The following is a 22,255-nucleotide window of genomic DNA, read 5'->3' as shown; positions in this document are numbered from 1 at the left end:
CTGTCTGACTTATTTCACTTATTTGGTACCCTCTAGCTCTTGCCTGGAAAATCCCATGGACGGAGGAGCCTGGTGGGCCCGAGTCCATGGGGTCGCTAAGAGTCGGACACGACTGAGCGACTTCACTTTCACTTTTCACTTTCATGCATCGGAGAAGGAAATGACAACCCACTCCAGTGTTCTTGCCTGGAGAATCCCAGGAACGGTGGAGCCTGGTGGGCTGCCGTCTATGGCCGGCACAGAGTCGGACACGACTGAAGCGACTTAGCAGCAGCAGCAGATCTAGCCACATTGTTGCAAATGGCAAGATTTAGGAGTATTTATGGCTGAATAATATTCCATTGTACATATATAAAACCATATCTTCTTTGTCCATTCATCTATCAATGGATACTTAGGTTCCTTCCATATCTTAGGGACTGTACATAATGAATACTGGGCTTCATCTCCCCAAATTACTGTTTTTCTTTTCTTCGCATAAATAACTAGAACTGAAATTGGTGGACTGTACGGTAGTTCTATTTTTATTTTTTTGAGAAACTTCCATACTGTTTTACAGAGTGGCTACACCAAATTACACACACAAACAGTGCATGAGAATTCCCCCTTGTATACACCCTCACCAATACTTGTTATATGCTGTCCTTTTGCTGACAGCCATTCAAAACTATTGTGGGTTTGATTTGCATTTACATGATTAGTGATGCTGAGTAACTTTTCATGTGTTTATTGGCCAACTGTGTCTTCTTCAGAAAAATATTTATTCAGGTCCTCTGTCCACCTGGTTGGTTGTTTTTATGATGAATTGTATGAGTTTTTGTATACAGTAAGCAATTATCTAATAAACATACAGTTTGCAACTCTCTTCTTCCATTCAGCAGGCTGCCTCTTCATTTTGCAGTTTGAATTATTCCTAAGTATTTTACTCTTTTTTGCATGCTAAGTCACTTCCATCATAGCCTCTGCTCTGTAACAAATGTTTAGTTTAATACAGCCCCATTTGTTTATTTTGCTTTTATCTCCCTAGCGTGAAGAGACAGATGCCCAAAAATACTGCTAAGACTGATATCAAAGAGTGTACTGCCCATGTTTTCTTTGAGGAGTTTCATGATTTCAAGTCTTACATTTAAGTCTTGGATTCATTTTGAGTTGATTTTTGCATGTAGTGTGAAAACTGCTCTTTCTTCTTGAGTCAGATTTAGTAAGCTACAACTTTTAGGAAACGGCCCATTTTGTCCAAGGTTCATAATACTTTTATTCACTTAAGGTTTTTAAAAAGTTCCGACTGTATCTGTAGTTCTCTGTTTTACTCCTGATTTCTTTCTCCCCCACCTTTAATCTCACAAAATCTTTTTTTCTTGCCAATCTTCCTCCCTGCCCCACCCCTCCCACAACCTTTGTCTCTGCTATTCATACACTGAAAGAACCAACTCTGCTATTTTTTGCAGATTGTCTGTTTTTAAAATTTTCTTCCATTACCTTTTGTTTGGGGCTTCCCTGGTGTCTCAGATGGTAAAGAATCTGCCTACAATGCAGGAGACCCAAGTTCGATTCCGGTACTGGGAAGATCCCCTGGCGAAGAAAATGGCAACCACTCCAGTATTCTTGCCTGGAGAATTCCATGGACAGAGGAACCTAGTGGGCTACAGTCCACGGGGTCACAGAGAGTCAGATAACGACTGAGTGACTAAACACACACATAGTGTGAGAAGCTGGTTCAGTTTCATGCTTTTGCATGTGGGTATCCAGTTTTCCCAATACAATTTATTAAAGAGGCTGTCTCTTCTCTATTGTGTATTCTTACTTTCTCTGTTGTAGATTAATTGACCATGTAAGTGTGAGCTTACTTCTGGGCTCTTTTCTGTTTCATTGATTTGCATCTGGTTTTGTGCCAGCACCATACCGTTTTAATTACTTTCACTTTGTAGAATAGTTTGAAAACAGGCAGCATAATGCCTCCAGATTGGTTCTTTTTTCTCAAGAATGATTTGGCTATTTGGGGTCTTTTGTGTTTCCATACAAATTTTAGAATTATTTGTTCTAGTTCTGTAGAAATTGTCATTGTTATTTTAATAGGGATTGTACTGACTCTGTAGATTGCCTTGAGTAGAATGATCATTTTAACAGTATTAATTATTCTAATCCATGAGCACAGTGTATCTTTCCATCTGTTAGTGTCATCTTCAATTTCTTTCACCAATGTCTTATAGTTTTCTGAGTACAGGTCTTTATCTCCTTAGTTAGAAATATTCCTAAGTATTTTCTTCTTTTTTGCATGCTAAGTCACTCAGTTGTGTCTGACTCTTTGCGACCCTGTGAACTGTAACCTATTAGGCTCCTCTATCCATGGGATTCTTCAGGGAAAAATACTGGAGTGGGTTGCTATTCCTTTCTCCAGGGGATCTTATTGAGCCTGGTTCTCCTACATTGCAGGTGGCTTCTTTACTTTACTTTTTTTTAATGAAACTATAAATGGGATTGTTTTCTTAATTTCTCTTTTTGTTAGTCTGTCTGTAGTGTATAGAAATGCAACCGATTCCTATATATTCATTTTGTATTCTGCAACTTTAATGAATTCATTTATTAGTTACAGTAATTTTAGTGGTGTCTTGAGAGTTTTTTATATATACTATCATGTCATCTGTAAAAAGTAACAGTGTTACTTGTTATTTTCCAATTCAGATTCCCATTATTTCTTTTTCTTGTCTGACTGCTCTAGCTAGGACTTCCAAAACTATGTTGAATAAAAGTGGTAAGATAAACAAGTCCTTGTCTTGTTCCTGATTTCAGAAGAAATGCTTTCAGCTTTTCACCACTGAAGATGATGCTGGCTATGGGTTTGCCACAGATGGCCTTAACTATGTTGAGGTATGTTCCCTCTATACCCACTTTGTTCAAAGCTTTTATCATAAATGGATGTTGAATTTTGTCAAAAGCTCTTTCTGCATCTGTTGAGATGGCCATATGATTTTTATTCTTCAATTTGCTGAGTTTTATCTTCAGTGGTGTATCACATTGATTGATTTGCAAATATTTAGCCATCCTTGCTACACTGGGATAAATCCCACTTGATTGTGATGTATGATTCTATTAATGTATTGCTGAATTCAAATAGCTAATATTTTGCTGAGAATTTTTGCATCTATGTTCATCAGTGGTGTGCTGTGCTGTGCTTAATATCATCAATGAGACTGGCCTATAATTTTCTTTTTCTGTAGCATCTTTGTCTGGTTTTGGTATCAGGGCGATGCTGGCCTCATAAAATAAGTTCAGAAGTATTTCTTCCTCTTCAAATTTTTGAGGATAGGTGTCAACTCTTCTTTAAATATTTTATACAATTCACCTGAAAAGTCACCTGGTCCTGGGCTTTTGTTTGTCGGGAGATGTTTTGTTGTTGCTGTTTTTAATTACTGATTCAATTCCATTGCTAGTAATTGGTCTGTTCATATTTTCTACTTCTACCTAGTTCAGTCTTGAGAGGCTCTTCAAGATCTTTCAAGTGGATCTAACCTAGCTCCCTTCAAATCACTGCCTCTGCACTGGGACTTGGAGACTGTTAGATTTTACCTGCACCCATTAAAAGTAGAGCCTCTGTTTCCTAGAGTGCTCCGGCTCTCCTGAACGTAATCCCTGCTCGTTTTCAAAGCTGGACTTTCCAGTGACTCACCTTGCTTGTGCAGGACCTCTGGGCTGAGCGGCCCAAGGTGGGACTTGGACTCCTCACTCCTTGGGGAGGACCTCTGCAATTACAGTATCTTTCCTGCTTGTGGGTCACTGACCTAGGATTGTAGATTCTGCCTATATCACATTTCCACCCCTCCTTCTTTGTATCTTTATATCTTTTCTGCTAATTTTCAGGTCATCCTCTTATATATTTGCTCTGTTAGTAGTTCTAATTTTCATATGCCACTGGGAGGAGGTGAGTTCAGAGTCTCCGTAGTCAGCTATCTTGAGGAAGCACCCCATATTTTTAATTATAAAAGAGTAATAGAGGTACTTCCCTGGTAGTCAAGTGGCTAAGACTCTGCACTTCCAATGCAGGGGACCCACGTTCGATCCCTGGTCAAGGAACTAGATCCCACATGCCACAGCTAAGACCCGGCACAGTCAAAATTTTTTAAAAAAGAGTAATAGAAAGGCATGGTAGTCACCACTTTAAGATATCAAACTCAGAATCACTATCAACAGGACTGTTTGAAATTATGGGCCTCCTAATATAATGTAATAAATGGTATACATAATTATTTATGTAGGCTTGATGTCAAAATGTGACCTAAATTTAATCATGAGGAAGCAATCACACATATAGAGAACATGGTACATTCTGTAAGATCACTGGCTTAACTCTTTGAAAAAAATCTGTCATGAAACACAATCAAAAAAGACAGGGATGCTTTCCAGATTAAAAGAGACTGAAGTGACATTAAAAAAAAAGCAATGCATAATTCTTGATTGGATTCTGAATCAAAAACATAGCTATAGATGGTATTTGGGGAACAACTGAAGAAATTTCAATATTAATGCTAATTTTCTTACATGTGAATGACATGACAGTTATACAGAGTACATCTTATTCTTAGGAAATACAACTGAAGAATTTATGATCAGCAAGAAATTTCTGTGTGTGTACATACACCTATAGAGAAAAAAAGACAAAGAAAGAGGAAGGAAACATGGCAAAACATTAGCTACTGTTGTCTCTAGGGTAGACATATACAGATGTTCATTAACTAGAAGTAAGTTTAAATTGGTTTACATTCATTTACCTAATTAATAAATAAAAATACTATATATAATAAATATTTTTTATGAATATATATGCAATATGCTGCCATGTGACTGTCTCACCATTAGAAGTCTTCAACTAGAGGCAATTCTGCCTTCTAAAATTCACTGAATCAATTCAACTCAAAATTTTGATGTATACCTACAATATGTTAACACAGCTCAAAATCAAATATACAGAAATGAAGAGGATATATCTCTGCCCTCTAAACATTCGCTCTCTAATAGGGAAATAGATATGTAAATAAATAAACAATATGGTAAGTGCAACAGTGGAAATATCAAGAGAAGAGGTAACTTAGAGTAAGGTATGGTTAACCCTAGGCAGAGCTGTCTAACAGAACTTTCTGTAATAGACAAGTTCTTTCTGTCTAATAGAACTTTCTGTAATAGACAAGTGCTGCCCAATACAGAAGTCCCTAGCCACGTATGACTAAAGAACATTTGAACATATTAGTGCAATTAAGGAACTGTATATTTTATTTTACTAATGGTAATTAATTTATATTTGAATAGCCAAATGTGGCTAGGAGCTACCATATTGGACAGCACCACTCCATAGGCCATGGCAGAGAAGGGGAGGTTGAGGAGAGAAGAAACTAAGAAAAATCTTCCCAAAATATGCAACATCTAACAGGGTCTTGAAGGATGACTAGCATTTGACCAACTACATAAGGCAGGAAATAGTCTATGCAGAGGAAGGAGCACATAGAAGCATGCAGAGATATCCCAACATAGCATTTTTAGGAAGTCAGTAAATTTCACATTACATGTGCATAGAGAATAAAGAAGGATGGGGTAAGAAAAGTGAGGATAATAAAGTTAAAAGAAAAGAGAGAGCCTATACTATAAAAGATCTGAAGCATCATTCAGAGAAGCTCAAATTTGATCGTGTTGGTAATTTGGAACTAGTGAACACAAAGCAAGAGTTGGATGATTAATTTCATATTTTAGAACAATCCTTTTGGCAGAAGACTGGAGTAGAGAATGGAAATGGGAAGCCAACTGCAGTTAATAGTGTACTAGTTTAGCAAAAGTCAAGACTCTGGATGCAAATGAAGGAGCGAATGAGCTACTTTGGAGATGTATCATAAAAGAAAACAAAGAGGAAGATTCCCTGATACTTACCTTCAGATACTGGTAACAGGGAATAAAGCACAGAGAATCAGACCCAGAAAGAAAGAATGGGCAGAAAGAAAGGGTGTGACTGTATTTCAATCCTGATAGCTTGAGCTTTAGATCACAAACTGCAAGCTGAGATGAAAGATTTGTGCAGTTCACCAAAGAAAGAGGAGAGGCGTCTGAATCTGCAACTAGAAAAGGAAACAGAAATCAGGCTATATTTGAATCTTCTGTGAGATGCAGCCAAACACATCAGTGTCTGAACTGAATAACAATGTGTTCTGCTCTCTCTGGACCTGCTGTCTGATTATCAGGGCATAACTAAAGAAACTCCAGCAGAACAAAGCAGCTGGCGTCATCACGTTTTCAGACACGCTCACTTTCATTACCTTGTTAGAGCAAGAGCAAGAATATAACTTGTGCTCTTTTATAGGAAAAAATTGGCAGAAAAAAATTTACAGGTATCCAGCATTTCACATACTGTATATTTTATATATATATATATATACACATACATTATAGCAAAAACCTATTCTGTAGTATTCTACCTACAGCTAGGAATTACACTGTTTTTGAAAGAAACAAATATTGAAAGCCTGTAACTATATATATGTATGTGTGTGTATATATTTACTCCTTACAACTACTCTATGAAATGGTTAGTATTACCTCTATTTTACAAGTGAGGATACTGAGGCTCAAAACAGTTTAGTAAGGCTACCCAAGGTCACAAAGCTGCTGCTGCTGCTAAGTCGCTTCAGTCGTGTCTGACTCTGTGCGACTCTATGGACAGCAGCCCACCAGGCTCCTCCATCCACAGGATTCTCTAGGCAAGAATACTGGAGTGGGTTGCCATTTCCTTCTCCAAGGCTTAACTGAGATTCAACTCCAAGTTCAACAAACCATCAAATCCACTTTCAACTCAAATTCCCATCAAGTGAGAGGCCTTCCAGATAAATTTTCTCCATCATGCTCCTTCTCCTTCCTGATATTTTTAATTCCAAGTCCCAGGGAACCTAATGACTACATGCTGCTTACGGAGGTGGAAGAAAACAAAACGTATAACAATGTGGTCTCCGTTTCCATCTTTCTGGGAGCTCATGCTGTCTCTAAGCATTCCTTGGTACAACAACCTGATGCTTTCTAATTTTCCTGTTAAATTATGCTCTCTGACATAAAATACATTCCCCTCTCCTCTGTTTACCCTTGTTCTACCTATTCATCAAATCCACCTTCAACTCAAATTCCCATCACGTGAGAGGCCTTCCCGATAATTTTTTTCCATCATGCTCCTTCTCTTTTCCAGTATTTTAATTTCATTTATTGCTTCAGTCATTCAACCAGGTATCCATCCCCAAAACATGACCCGACTCTGGGTAAGGTAATGTACTTAGCCCTGAGGCTGTACAAACAAAAAGACCTGTAAGAATACAGATGGCCCCTGACTTACCATGGTTTAATTACAATTTTTGACTTTACAATGGGGCAAAAGCAATACCCATACAGTAGAAACCATACTTCAAATTTTGAATTTTGATCCTTTCCTGGGCTAGTGATATGTGATATGAAACTCCCTGGTGACCCTGGGCACTGACAGTGAGCTTCAGCTCCCAGTCAAGCCTGTGATCATGAGGGTAAACAGCTGATAAACGTACAACCATTCTGTACCCATGCAACCATTCTGCTTTTCACTTTCAGTACAGTATTCAATAAATTACACGACATTCAAGACTTTTACTATAAAAGAGGCGTTGTCTTAGATGAGTCTACCCAACTGTGAGACTGATATAAGTGTTCTGAGCATGTTTAAGGTAGGCCAGGCTAAAATGGGTCAGTAAATTAGGTGTATTAAATGCATCTTCAACGTATGACATTTCCAAGTTTATTGGGATATAACATCACAAGTTGAGAAAGATCTGTACTCTTCAGGGATGGAAAACAGAAAACTAGCCAGTTTCATATGAAATACCATTTCATATTATAAAGTACTTGGAAATGTTTTAGACCTGTAAATCATTTGCTGTTTTATGAATACAAGTGTTAATCTAAGTGTCTGGTCACTGCAACATCACTGGAAATTCCTTATATTTCTTTTATGTCTTCCATGCATCCAACAAAAACTGGCTACACTCTGGTGAGGTACAGCGCTCAGTACTATAGGGAATACAGATAGATACAAGATACAATATCTGCTCCTCAGCTGAAGTAAACAAGTATGCATATAACTGGGGCTTCCCTGGTGGCTCAGTGGTAAAGAATCCTCCTGCAATGCAGGAGACAGAGGAGATGCTAGTTCGATCCCTGGGCTGGGAAAATCCCCTGGAGGAGGGCGTGGCAACCCACGCCAGTATTCTTGCCTGGAGCATCCCATGGACAGAGGGGCTTTGTGGGCTACAGTCCATAGGATCGCAGAGAGTCGGACACAACTGAAGTGACTGAACATGCATCTATGCATATAATTACAAGGCAGAACATATATGATAAACTTATGTAAGTGTTATACATCATGGTAAGTGCAAGGAACATAGACAAAAAAGTAAAACTAAATCGTAAGTTTTCAAGAAAGGATCCATGTTTTCCTGGTATCCAAGCTGAGCCTTAAACATCAGTAGAATCCTAAAAGGCCCCAAATAGACAATTAAGTCTAGAAAACAAAGACATGCTTAAGAAATATACCAAATGATTGTTTTCTAACATATAAAAAAATCACTTATTAAAAAGTAAACTTTGGTTCATTCTAGTAAGTTTAACATGTAAACAATATTTTGATTAATAATAAACTGAAAATGAGTATCAAAAGAAAGACTTAGATCTGCTATTCTGAGCTTCAAACTTCTGGCAGCCAGCTGGCTAAGAAAAATGGCAAGGAGTAGTTGGCAAGACTACAGGCTACTGAGATATTTATAGCCACCAGAGTCTAAAAAAATCCTAAAGCTTTCATATTTGTAATAAAAACACAAATAAAGTTTTCTAATTATTTAATATTAAATTTCATACGCTATTACTGAACTTCTCAAGGAAGAAGATACTACTCAAATGCAAAAAAGGAGCATAATTATTCATTTCAGTTTAACAATAATTAAATGAAATACAAGATGGGAATTGTCAAGAATTTCTCCTATTACAGAACTAGTGAATATACGACTATTAACAAATGGTAATATCATTAAAAATAAATGATTTATTTTGCCTCCAATTCATCATATTTATGGTTAAGAGTATATGCCTTACTGAGCTCTATAAATAACCTATTTTCTGTTAACATTTATATCTGGTCACAATGTTCTGTGACAGTATTAAATGTATTTATTTGAAGATTTCATATGCTAAATGAAAACCTGTCCAGTCATGATTACAAAGAATAAAATTCAAATAAGAGCAGAGTTTGGGGAATTAATTCTCCACAAATTATTTGGATTTTCTATTTTTCTGACCTGAATTATTAGAACAGGTCAGTAAAGCCATTTTTTTGTGGAGAGAGAAAATGTAGGCTTTCAGTATGGCCAGATGAAATTCCTTATGGATCCAACTCTCCCAAAGGTAACAACTATAAATGTTGGACAACACAAAAACAACAACAACAATTAAAGGTGGCCCAGGTGCCTATGAATAGGAAAATGCCTAGACAAACTGTGACGCATTCAAAGAACCAATACTCAGTAGTTAAAAAGAAAGAACCACGCAACAATCGGGCTGAATGCCAAAACCATTATTTGATCAAAAAAAGTCTCATACACAAGGATATGTATGGTATGATTCCTTTTTTTATGAGATTCTAACAGAGACAAATATTGTCTATGGAAAAACAATAGTTTTCTCCAGTGAGTGTTTTAGGCACCTGACTCTGAAGGGCAGGTGGAACTTCCCGGGCTGGTGGCAATTTTCACTATCGTGACAGGGATGTGGAGTTATATAGGTGGATGCACTTGTCGATACTCAGTGAACATATAGTTAAGATCTGTGCTTTTTATTGCGTGTAAATTTTACCTCAAAAGAAAAGAATGTAAAATACTGAACTCTACTTAATGATATGTATACTAAAATATTTAAGGGGAGCATATACCAATAGCTGCAGTTTACCGTGAAATGTATCAAAAATAAGAGAGGCACAAATAGATGAATAAATGGGATATAGCAAGTAAACTAAAAAATTAGTGGCAAAATCTTGGTTGGACATATGCATATTCATTGTAAACTTTCAATTTCATATGTCTTCACTAAAAATGTTTGAGATCCCCCCAAAATGGAAAAAAACCACTAGATTAATTCAGAACAAGTCCTATAAGACTAACATCATTTCTTTTCTATTTTAACAGGATTACTACCAGACTGGTAACTCAGAGAAAAATAACTGACAAGATATTTGGATCCCGATAAATTTGGATCTCTCTTCGTATTCTGATTAAAGCAAACCCCCAGATTACATAAACAATAATGATAATAGCTATTGCTGTGTACAACACTCTTTACTAGACACTATTCTAGCACTTTATATGTACTATTTAATCTCTACAACAATATGATAAGATAAATAATATTATCCACAATTTTACCAATAGGGAAACTAAGATATTAGGGTAATTTGCTCAAGGTCACATACATGTAAGTGGAAGAGCCAGAAAGTAGAATTCAAAGATTGTGGGTTAGAACCCCGGTTCTTAACTACTTCCCCATGACTGCTCCCCTAGCTGGCTCTGTAACTCATACAATGTAATATATGGTGCTCTTCTCAAATTTGTGGGTGACATGAAGCTAGGACCAAAAGCAAATACATTACAAATAATCCCAAATGATTAAGGAACATATACATAGAAGACTAGAACGAGATAAAATTCTATAGGGATAAAATATAAGATCCTGTATTTGAGTCCAAACAACCAACTTTACCTCCTGAGACAACACTGGTGTGCAGCAGGTGCTGGGCAAGAACGAGCCCAATGAACACACAACTGAGGGGCACAGAGTGTGTGAAACAGGAGGACAGGATTCAACAAGCAAAAGATACATTTAGTAAAGAATGCTACCAAACACTAATATATAGTGTTTTATAGAAGTAGATTCAATGAGAACCCTAGAAGACTGTTTTACTCAAGCCAATGCCAGATATGTTAACTTCTGGGAAGTTCAGAGTAATAGATACAGGTAAACCGGAAAGATTTAGAGCAAAAGTGCAGGATTTAAAGTGAACTATGTGAGGTAAAATTGAAGAAGCTGTGAACATTTGATGTGGAGAAAAGAACTCAAATGAGCATAGAAACAAAGTTCAAAAATGTAAGGGTACTGTCATGAAAAAGAAGAATCAGTTATTCTGTAACTGCCATTAGAATAAAAATAAAGTCAATTGAGAGAAGCTACAGAAGCTGCAGGGAAAACAAAATCAGCATCAACAAGGAAGAATTTCCCAACAGACATAACCACAAAAGAAAAGGTAGGGGAGAAGAGACATCTCAGAAGACTATGAATACCCTAAGTATGATTAAAAAAAAAAAAAAGCTCAATGAAAGATTGGACCAAATTAACATAAAGATTGCTTTCAAGTCCAATACTTAAATAATAAAAGGTAATTTTTATACATCTCAGTCATGAAAAGCTTCAGATTGATTCAAATGGTTATACCAGTGACCAAAATAGACTTGGCATGATAAAATTTAAATGTAAAGGAAAAATAAGAAACTAGATGTTATCTGCCAAGTCTGTAAACAGAGCTGTCAGCCTAAAAACACTGTAATAAAATACAAAAGAAAAGAAAAACAAATATGTTTCCAGTGGTCATGTATGGATTTGGACTATATGAGAATTGGACTATAAAGAAAGCTGAGTGCTAAAGAATTGATGCTTTTGAACTGTGGTGTTGGAGAAGACTCTTGAGAGTCCCTTGGACTGCAAGGAGATCCAAGCAGTCCATCCTAAGATCCAAGCAGTCCATCCTAAAGGAGATCAGTTCTGGGTGTTCATTGGAAGGACTGATGTTGAAGCTGAAGCTCCAGTACTTTGGCCACCTCGTGTGAAGAGCTGACTCATTGGAAAAGACTCTGATGCTGGGAAGGATTGGGGGCAGGAGGAGAAGGGGACGACAGAGGATGAGATGGCTGGATGGCATCACTGACTCAATGGACGTGAGTCTGAGTGAACTCCGGGAGTTGGTGATGGACAGGGAGGCCTGGCGTGCTGCGGTTCATGGGGCCGCAAAGAGTCGGACACGACTGAGCGACTGAACTGAACTATATAAATATTTAAAACTTTTACACGTGAAAAACATTAAAAGGCAAACAATAAGCTATGCAATTAGGATAAAGAGGTTTTAGCCTTAATACACAGCTATAGTGTCCAATACGGCAGCCAGAAGTCACAATGTTGTTGTTGCTGTTGTTCAGTCACTGGGCTGTGAACGACTCTGTGACCCCATGGATTACAGAATGTCAGGCTTCCCTGACTTTCACTATTTTCCAGAGTTTGCTCAAATTCATGACCATTGGTGATACTATCTAACCATCTGCTGCCTACTTCTCCTTTTGCCTCCAATCTTTCCCTGCATCAAGGTCTTGTCCAATGAGTCGGCTCTTCATATCAGGTGGCCAAGGTACTGGAGCTTCAGCTTCAACATCAGTCCTTCCAGTGAATATTCAGGGTTGATTTCCTTTAGGATTGAATGGTTTGTCCCAGGAGTCTTCTCCAGCACCACAATTGGAAAGCATCAATTCTTTGGTGTTAGCCTTCTTTATACTCCAATTCTCATATCTGTACATGACTACTGGAAAAACCAGTAGTTGCTTTGATTATCAGACCTTTGTTGGCAAAGTGATGTCTCTGCTTTTTAATATACTGACTAGGTTTGTCATAGCCTTTCTTCCAAGGAGCAAGTATCCTTTAATTTCATGGCTGCAGTCACTGTCTACAGTGATTCTGGAGCCCAAGAAAATAAAATTTGCCACTGTTTTCACTTTTTCCCCATCTACTTGCCATGAAGTGATGGGAACGGATATGCCATGATCTTAGTTTTTTGAATGTTGAGTTTTAAGTCAGCTTTTAAACACTCCTCTTTTACCCTCATCAAGAGACTCTTTAATTCCTCTCTGCTTTCTGCCATTAGAGTGATGTCATCTGCATATCTGAGGTTATTGATATTTCTCCCAGCAATCTTGATCCCAGCCTGTAATTCATGCAGACTGGCTTTTCTCAGGGTGTACTCTGCATACAAGTTAAATAAGCAGGGTGACAATATACAGCCTTGACATACTCTTTTCCCAGTTTTGAACCAGTCTGTTGTTTCACATCCAGTTCTAACTGCTGCTTCTTGACCTGCATACAGGTTTCTCAGGAGACAAGTAAGGTGGTCTGGTATTCCCATCCCTTGAAGAATTTTCCACAGTTTGTTGTGATTCATGCAAAAGCTTTAGCATATGAATGAAGCAGATGTTTTTCTGGAATTCCCTTGCTTTTTCTATGTTCCAATTGATGTTGGCAATTTGATCTCTGGTTCCTCTGCCTTTTCTAAATCCAGCTAGTATATCTGGAAACTCTTGGTTAACATACTGCTGAAGCCTAGCTTATAGGATTTTGAGCATAACCTTGCTAGCATGTGAAATAAGTGCAACTGTACAGCAGTTTGCACATTCTTTGGTATTGCCCTTCTTTGGGATTGGAATGAAAACTGACCTTTTCCAGTCCTGAGTTTTCCATATTTGCTGGTATTCTGCGTGCAACACTTTCACAGCATCATCTTTTAGGATTTGAAATAGCTCAACTGGAATTCTATCACCTCCACTAGCTTTGTTCATAGTGATGCTTGACTTCACATTTCAGGATGTCTGGCTCTAGCTGAGTGACCACACCATCATGGTTATCTGGGTCATTAAGAACTTTTTAGCTCTTTTTTTCTTGGCACCTTGGAGGCTGTCGGCTGCTTCAGAATGAAGCTGAACATCTCTTTCCCGGCCACTGGCTGCCAGAAGCTCACTGAAGTAGACGATGAACGAAAACTTCGTACCTTCTACGAGAAGCATATGGCCACAGAAGTTGCTGCTGACGCTCTGGGTGGAGAATGGAAGGGTTATGTGGTCCGAATCAGTGGCGGGAACGATAAGCAGGGTTTCCCCATGAAGCAGGGTGTCTTGACCCATGGCTGAGTTCGCCTGCTACTGAGTAAGGGGCATTCCGGTTACAGACCAAGGAGGACTGGAGAGAGAAAGTGCAAATCTGTACGGGGTTGCATTGTGGATGCCAGTCTGAGTGTTCTCAATTTGGTCATCGTGAAAAAAGGGGAGAAGGATATTCCTGGATTCACTGATACTACAGTGCCTTGTCGCCTGGGTCCCAAAAGAGCTAGCAGAATCCGCAAACTTCTCAATCTCTCTAAAGAAGATTATGTCTGCCAATATGTTGTGCAAAAGCCCCTAAACAAAGACGGTAAGAAACCTAGGACTAAAGCACCCAAGATTCAGTGTCTCGTGACTCCAGGAGTTCTGCAGCACAAACGCCCACGTATTGCTCTGAAGAAACAGATACTAAGAAAAATAAAGAAGAGGCTGCAGAATATGCTAAACTTTTGGCCAAGAGAATGAAGGAGGCCAAAGAAAAACAGCAGGAACAGATTGCCAAGAGATGGAGGCTGTCCTCTCTGAGAGCTTCTACTTCTGAGTCCAGTCAAAAATGAGATGTTCTAAGAGTAACAAATAAATAAGATCAGACATCAAAAAAAAAAAAAAAAGAACTTTTTAGTATAGTTCTTCTGTGTATTCTTGCCACCTCTTCTTAATATATTTGCTTCTGTTAGGTCCTTGTCATTTCTGTCCTTTATTATGCCCATCTTTGCATGAAATGTTCCCTTGATATCTCCAATTTTCTTAAATAGATCTCTAGTCCTTCTCATTCTATTGCTTTCCTCTAGAATGAGGAAAAGCATTGTTCTTTGCATTTTTAACTTAAGAAGGCTTCTCATCTCTCCTTGCTATTCTCTGGAACTCTGCTTTCAGTTGGGTATGTTTTTCCCTTTCTCCTTTGCCTTTCACTTCTTTTTTCAGCTATTTGTAAGGCCTCCTCAGACAGCCACTTTGCCTTCTTGCATTTCTTCTTCTTATGGATGGTTTTGGTCACCCCCTCCTGTACAATGCTATGAACCTCTGTTCATAGTTCTTTAGGTACTCTGTGTATCAGATATAATCCCTTGAATCTATTTGTCACCTCCACTGTATAATCATAAGGGATTTGATTTAGGTCATACCTGAAAGGCCTAGTGGTTTTCCATACTATCTTCAATTTAAGTCTGAATTTCGCAACAAGGAGCTCATGAACTGAGCCACAGCCAGCTCCAGGTCTTGTTTTGGCTGACTGTATAGAGCTTCTCCATCTTCGGCTACAAATATAATCAATCTGATTTTGATATTGACCCGTTGGTATTGGCCATGTGTAGAGCTGTCTCTTGTGTTTTTGGAAGAGGGTGTTTGCTATGACCAGTGTGTTCTCTTGGCAAAATTCTGTTAGTCTTTGCCCTGCTTCATTTTGTACTCCAAGGTCAAAGTTGCCTATTACTCCAGGTATCTCTTGACTTCTTACTTTTGCACCTCAGCCCCCTATGATGAAAGGACATCTTTTGTTTTTGTTTTTGGTGTTACTTCTAGAAGGTCTTGTCAGTCTTCACAGAACTGTTCAACTTCAGCTTCTTCAGTATTAGTGGTTGGGTCATAGACTTGGATTACTTTGATGTTGAATAGTTTGCCTTGGAAATGAGCCATGATCATTCTGTTGTTTTTGAGACTGCACCCAAGTACTGCATTTGGGACTCTTTTGTTGACTGTGAGGGCTACTCCATTTCTTCTAAAGGATTCTTGCCCACAGTAGTAGATATAATGGTCATCTGAATTAAATTCAGGGTTTGAATCTGGTTCTTCTGCATCGCAGGCAGATTGTTTTACCATCTGAGCCACCAGGGAAGCCCAGACAACAAAAGGCAAACTACCAGTCACATGTGCCTATTTAAATTTAAATTAATTTAAACTCATCTTAAATTCAGTTCAGTTCAGTTCAGTCACTCAGTTGTGTCCGACTCTTGGTCTTAAATTAATTAACCATTAAAATTTTAGTTTCTCTATTGCACTAGTCACATTCCCAGTGCTCAACAGCTACTGTAATTAGTGGCTACTCTACTGGACAATGCAGATACAGAACATTTCCATCACGACAGAAAGTTCTATTGGAATTTTAGTATCTAACACAGAATAATTTAGTGCAGGGAATTCATTACATAGCTAATAGAAGAGCTGAGATACCTAACAGGATGTTGTGCAGGAATCCAGAGATTAGCAACAGCAGAAAGCCACTACCATCCCTAAGACAGAACAGAATGCACAGCCCAAAACCCAATGTCACCTGGCACAAGCTGGGACCATAGCAGATATCTTAGGTGGGAGCAGGAGACAGGAAGAGAAGCAGCCTCTGCTGGATGAAGACCCTGATGGAAAAAGAGGGGACTTCTTTTTCCCTTCTCCCTTCCTTCTGCTCTCCATTTCCTGCCAGTACCTGCATGACTGAACACAGAGGTGTGAAAGGCACCTAGGAAATGCAGACCATAGTGGTCAAACCCTAATGAAAAAGGAAAGAACAGGGAAGGAAAGAAACAAATCTGAGGTCAAACAGCCTGAAGCCTGCCACAGATACAAATAGATAATTTAGAGGGGGGGATCCCACAAATGGCCAACATTTGAAAAATGTCCAGCCTCACCAGTAATAAAATGTAAATGACAAGACTCTTAAAACAAGAGTAATATTAAATTAGTAATAATAAATACTAATTCAAATATACAGTGCTGATAAGGGTGTGGTAAAAACAGACACATTCATATATCCTAGGGGAGGAAAAGAATTTTCAAATATTTTCAAAGAAGCTGAAATAATTTTGAAATTAGCATCAATAAATTTTTTAACATTTTCCATACTTTTATATACTGTTAGACCAACTGAGTACATTTCCAAGGATAGATCCAAAGTCTAGAAAATCTTAAGTCCAGAAAATAATTTTAGAAATAAAGATGTTCATTGCAGCTGTATAGTATTGGGAAAAAATGGACAACTTCAATGTCCATCAGTAGGTCAAGAATTAAGCAAAGTAAGGTACATTCATCCATTGATTAAAAAATAGTCCTGTTTGTTTGCCAGCCACAATGAAAGGTACTGGAAATAAAAAAAGATTAGGAAGTAATAGGAGACGAATTCATATCTATTTAAATAATGTTTATGAAGGATTTAAATAAACTAAGGACATGTTTGTGATATGCCCAGTGAATAAAAGATGAACCTGAAATTGATTACACTTACATCAAACAACATATGCCAACAGGTTATTAGTAACAGCAGTTGCCTGTAAGTGGTAAATTCATGAGTTTATTTTCTCCCTTCTTTATACGTTTCTAAACTTTCAAAGTTTTCTAAATAAAGAAACAAATTTTACAGAGCTATAAAAGACTCCTTCAGAGCTATTAATGTAAATGTTTAGGAACTGTAAACCTGCCGCAATCATGCTAGTTTACCTGTTACAATAATAAACTGCATTATTTGAATCCAATTCTATCGCCTGTGTGTAACAATCCACTGCAGCAGCATAATTTTCTTCTTTCATGTGATTATTGCCTAAAACAAAGTAATCAACAGGCACAGTAAGTGCAAGATACAGGAAAAAATGTAAAGCCTGGAAGATAAATTTTAATCATAAAAAATTACAGTAATACAAAGGACAATAACATGATTTTTCAGTCACACTGGAGATAAATTTTATATAGTACTGTAGAGCTGATTCGGAGAAGGCAATGGCAACCCACTCCAGTACTCTTGCCTGGAAAATCCCATGGACGGAAGAGCCTGGTGGGCTGCAGTCCATGGGGTCGGACACGACTGAGCAACTTCACTTTCACTTTTCACTTTCATGCACTGGAGAAGGAAATGGCAACCCACTCCACTGTTCTTGCCTGGAGAATCCCAGGGACAGCGGAGCCTAGTGGGCTGCCGTCTATGGGGTCACACAGAGTAGGACACGACTGAAGGGACTTAGCAGTAGCAGCAGAGCTGATACTCCTTAGCCTTCAATGTGTTTGAATGATTTTGAAGTGCAGAGTCTTTCAAAAATATTGAGTATCTTATAAAACCAGACTTCAGTAAGTGAGTAAATGCTACAGTAATGATTATCTCTTGGCAAAATCTAATCTCTTCTCACTTTCCTTATCTTCATCTCCCTCTTCCCTTTTAGAGCTGCCCAACCCTCTTCCAGGTGGACCACCCTCTACAATCACTATCTCAGTCTGGACCTGGTTCTCCATTCCTTCCCTGTCAAAACATATACCCGCTAGTGAGCAAGCCCTCCGAACATGCTGTGGGGGTAAGCTAGAAAAACTAACTGTGTCAATATGTTATTGGCAGATAATATTTTTTTTATGTATCGTTTCCAGAGATAGATTCTTTTTTAAAGAGGATTACGGGAGATTAATTTCTAGAAAGACAGCATTTCAGATACCACAGCTAGCCCACAGGATACTGATCTTCAGGAAAGGCATCTGCAGATACATCTGGCAACAATTTAGCTATGTTAACAACTGCTCAGCAAAATAAGGGATTTCCTGTGGCTATCTTCTGTATTCCATTAAACAGAAAAAAGCGGTATGCTCACTTATAATAACCAATGCTCAAAAATGGAAATTTTTAAAACACTGGGATTAGAAGGAACGATTTATATAACAAAAGCCTCTATTATTCCTTCCAGTTATCTCTAAACTAGAAGCTCTCCTATTAGCCTTTTTTTTTTTTTTTAACAGATCATTACATACTTAATGGGAGAAGAATGTAAATTTGCAGAGAACAGGAAGATTAAAGGAAAGACATCTAAAATCATACAAAAGTTACTGCAAATTAAAAGTGGAAATGGATATAAAGAATGATTGCTAAATGGATATAAAGTGATTTCCACATGATTTCTCTTTGAGATGAGAAAAATGTTCTTTAGTGGTGGTGATGGCTACGCAACTCTGTTAATCTAGAAACCGATGAATCATACATGTCACAGCGTAGCATGTGGTATGTTAATTACAGCTCATTACAGCTTTTGTTAATCTACTAGAAACCGATGAATCATACATGTCACAGTGCAGCATGTGGTATGTTATTACAGCTCATTACAGCTTTTCTTTAAAAGTCAAAAAATTAATTTAAATCCCACCTTCCATAAGAAATGAGTATAAAGCCTCTAAGGAAGAGAAAAGGATTACATAGTTTTTATGATTGAGTAAGAAATTAATAATATCAGTACTTTACTCAGTACTTAAATAGATTAGCTTGTTCTGTGTAAAAGATTTAAATTTTCTGGGTTTTGTGGATTTTCTTTTCGTTGGATCTTTGTGTCTTGGCATGACCTATCTTGGGTTGTATTAAAACCTATAGTATGTCTTTTCCCATAAGCCACATCAAGTGTATAGATACTAAAATCTATCTATCTACCTATATAGACAGATAGTGATATTAACGATAAAAAGATTCAAGTCAAAAAATATTCAATACACAAAAACTCGGGACACAGATATTTGTGAAGATACCTGTAACTAGGCACTGCACAGCACACTTAGACACAGTACTCTCCTGTCTCCTTTATTCCTCAAGACAGCCCTTTGAGATACGTCTTTACTTCTGTTAACAAGGCAGGGAATGACAGCAATGAACACTTACTGGTTTTGTCTGATCTTATTGCAGCTTTTCAGAAGCAAAGCACACAAAAATATTTGAAAGCAACCTTCTGGGAAGGTACTAGCTAGCTAGAAACCTTGATTAACACAGGTAAGTATAACATGCAGCCTGGAATAACTATGTTTGACCATCTACCACAGTCATCTGTTTTCACATGAATAGCAGAATCTGTATGACAGCTGCTTTAACTTTATGGGTAACGTGTCTTAGATGTGACATGTCCTAGGGAAAAGCAAAGGATAGGAGCTTTTGGTTAGAGGTGAAAGCAGTTAAGTAATTCAGTCTCCCCATGCTGCCATAGTAAATAAGCCTCACTCTGCCGCTCATTCCAACCCTCAACTTACTAACATTCATTATATCAAAACAAACTCAAGGAAATGCAGACTCCCAGTGTTCTGCCACGCAGATGGAGTAAATGTGAGGGACAAAAAATAAAAGTTCAGTTTGCCATTTAGTACTAGAGCTAAAGCAAGAGAGCTGCAAAAGCAAAATGTTTAGCGAAGCATATAATATTATACATCACTGAGGATTTCACACACTACAAAAGTCTAAGTGGAAGGAAAAAAAATTAGATTAAATTGCTTCAATTAGAATAATATATGAAAATGCATTTGTATCTAGATAGTTTAAATTCAGTCATTGGGGAACACTGTAATTCAAACAGCAATGAGGATCTATTACTTTATTCTACGGGTAATTTATGAAAGTCCTAATTCTAAAATTTTAAGTCACTGTAGTAATAAGATTTCTTAGAGAAAATAAAAAATTGAAAACTGAACACAGCACTTTCTAATGTAATCCAAAGAAGATAATCACACAATAGTGAAATTAAATATAGACAAAGATACAAAGACAGTGTTACTTAGGATTAAAAAATTATCTGTCTAGGTAAGTAAATCATGGTCACACAGTATCATGGAACACTTATGCAGCCATTAAAAACACTGCTACTGCTACTGCTAAGTCACTTCAGTCTTGTCCGACTCTGTGTGACCCCATAGACGGCAGCCCACTAGGCTCCCCCGTCCCTGGGATTCTCCAGGCAAGAACACTGCAGTGGGTTGCCATTTCCTTCTCCAATGCATGAAAGTGAAAAGTGAAAGTGAAGTCGCTCAAGTCGTGTCTGACCCTCAGCGACCCCATGGACTGCAGCCTACCAGGCTCCTCCATCCATGGGATTTTCCAGGCAGGAGTACTGGAGTGGGGTGCCATTGCCTTCTCTGATTAAAAACACTGATATAGTGTAATTTATAGACCTAATAGAGAGAACCATGCTTGAAAAATGGGAAAAGCATATTCTTTTTCATATCTACTTCTTAGACACCAACTGATTTTTTAAACAAAAACTCAACTGTCCTATTCAGAGTATGAACTAAAAAAAAAAAAAAAAAGGCCAGAAAATAAAAACATTTTTGTACAGCTTCTGAACATCACAAATTCCCTAATTACTCTCTGCCCATTGGACAGGGTCTTTTCCGACTCTCATTCACTGGTGAAGATCAGGACTCTGCCCTATAGCTCCTTACTAGAAATCTTATAGGACTGACCAGGCTTGCCTCTATAGCTTAACATAACTGACCATGATGGAAAAATTGAACCCAGAGTCTCAATGCTGACTTATTTATAAAAATCAAGTATGCTTCAATAGCTTCCCTCGTGGCTCAGATGGTTAAGTATCTGCCTGCAATGTGGGAGACACTGGTTCAATCCCTGGGTCAGGAAGATCCTCTGGAGAAGGAAGTGGCTACCCACTCCAGTATTCTTGTCTGGAGAATTCCATGGACAAAGGAGCCTGGCAGGCTACAATCCATGGGGTCACAAAGAGTCAGATATGACTGAGGAACTAACACTTTCATGTTCAAGCTTTCTACAGCCACTATTAGAAAATTTAATAACACAGTAATCAAACATGCTAGCTAATAAACTCTTAAGTGCCATATACATACATTAACACATGTCAAAGAACTCAAAAACACTAAATACAGGAAAGTTAAAAATAATACTGAAAACCATTTTCATGTCTTTTATTTAGCATAAAGAATTTGGGATCCTGGAGTACACATAGCAAACACAGGTATAAGAATCACCCCTTAAGTGATTTGTTTTGCAAGTTTTCCTCACAACAGATCTGCTTCTCTTGAAACATGCCATACTTGTATCGTTCACAAGCTATCTGTATTTCCAGGCTTCTTCCCTATCACATTCACTTCTGTTTCACAAATGCCACAAGGACGTATGACAATCCGGTCTTGGCAGTATAAACCAGAATCTGACCAGTTCATAGTCACCTTCCCTAGCACTGCAGAAACTTTTACTAAATAAGTAATTTTTCTATGAAACATTTACCTTCATCTTTTAATTGATCAGCTTTTCCCATATCTTCAGGCACTGAGTTTGAGAGAGGCAGAATGTCATTCTGAAATTAAATAAAATACAATGTACTTCATTCATAGAGTCATCCCAGAGAACTATAAGTTACAGTAATAATGACTTAACCATTATTTAGTACATTAACTATAATTTCATGTCATGAAATCTACCATCTAAATAACAGTGTTAACAAGAAATAGGGGAAAACTCCCCTCACATACGTTTATTAGAAAAATGAATATGTGGAATTTTTCCAGAA

The 22,255-nt window shown here is 37.8% G+C and overlaps 1 protein-coding gene, 1 non-coding gene and 1 pseudogene across 4 annotated transcripts in view; 2 read left to right on the top strand and 1 right to left on the bottom strand.

The window, feature by feature from the left end:
• Positions 1–22,255, bottom strand: part of SGTB (small glutamine rich tetratricopeptide repeat co-chaperone beta) — a 48,914-nt gene that overhangs the window by 14,490 nt on the left and 12,169 nt on the right. For all 3 annotated transcript variants that reach the window (XM_055554465.1, XM_055554464.1, XM_055554463.1), the window contains 2 exons: positions 21,973–22,042; positions 17,430–17,529 (listed from right to left, as the gene is read on the bottom strand). In XM_055554465.1, the coding sequence (XP_055410440.1) occupies positions 17,430–17,529; positions 21,973–22,042 (170 nt within the window). The remainder of the gene's footprint in view (positions 1–17,429; positions 17,530–21,972; positions 22,043–22,255) is intronic.
• On the top strand, positions 3,999–4,071 carry TRNAG-UCC (transfer RNA glycine (anticodon UCC)). Its single transcript has one exon. It is a non-coding gene; the product is annotated as a tRNA-Gly (tRNA).
• Positions 13,797–14,560, top strand: LOC129632776 (40S ribosomal protein S6-like; annotated as a pseudogene).

This window comes from Bubalus kerabau, chromosome 18, assembly GCF_029407905.1.
Source record: "Bubalus kerabau isolate K-KA32 ecotype Philippines breed swamp buffalo chromosome 18, PCC_UOA_SB_1v2, whole genome shotgun sequence".
Lineage (NCBI taxonomy): Eukaryota > Metazoa > Chordata > Mammalia > Artiodactyla > Bovidae > Bubalus > Bubalus kerabau.
This window is presented reverse-complemented; position numbering and strand designations above follow the sequence as displayed.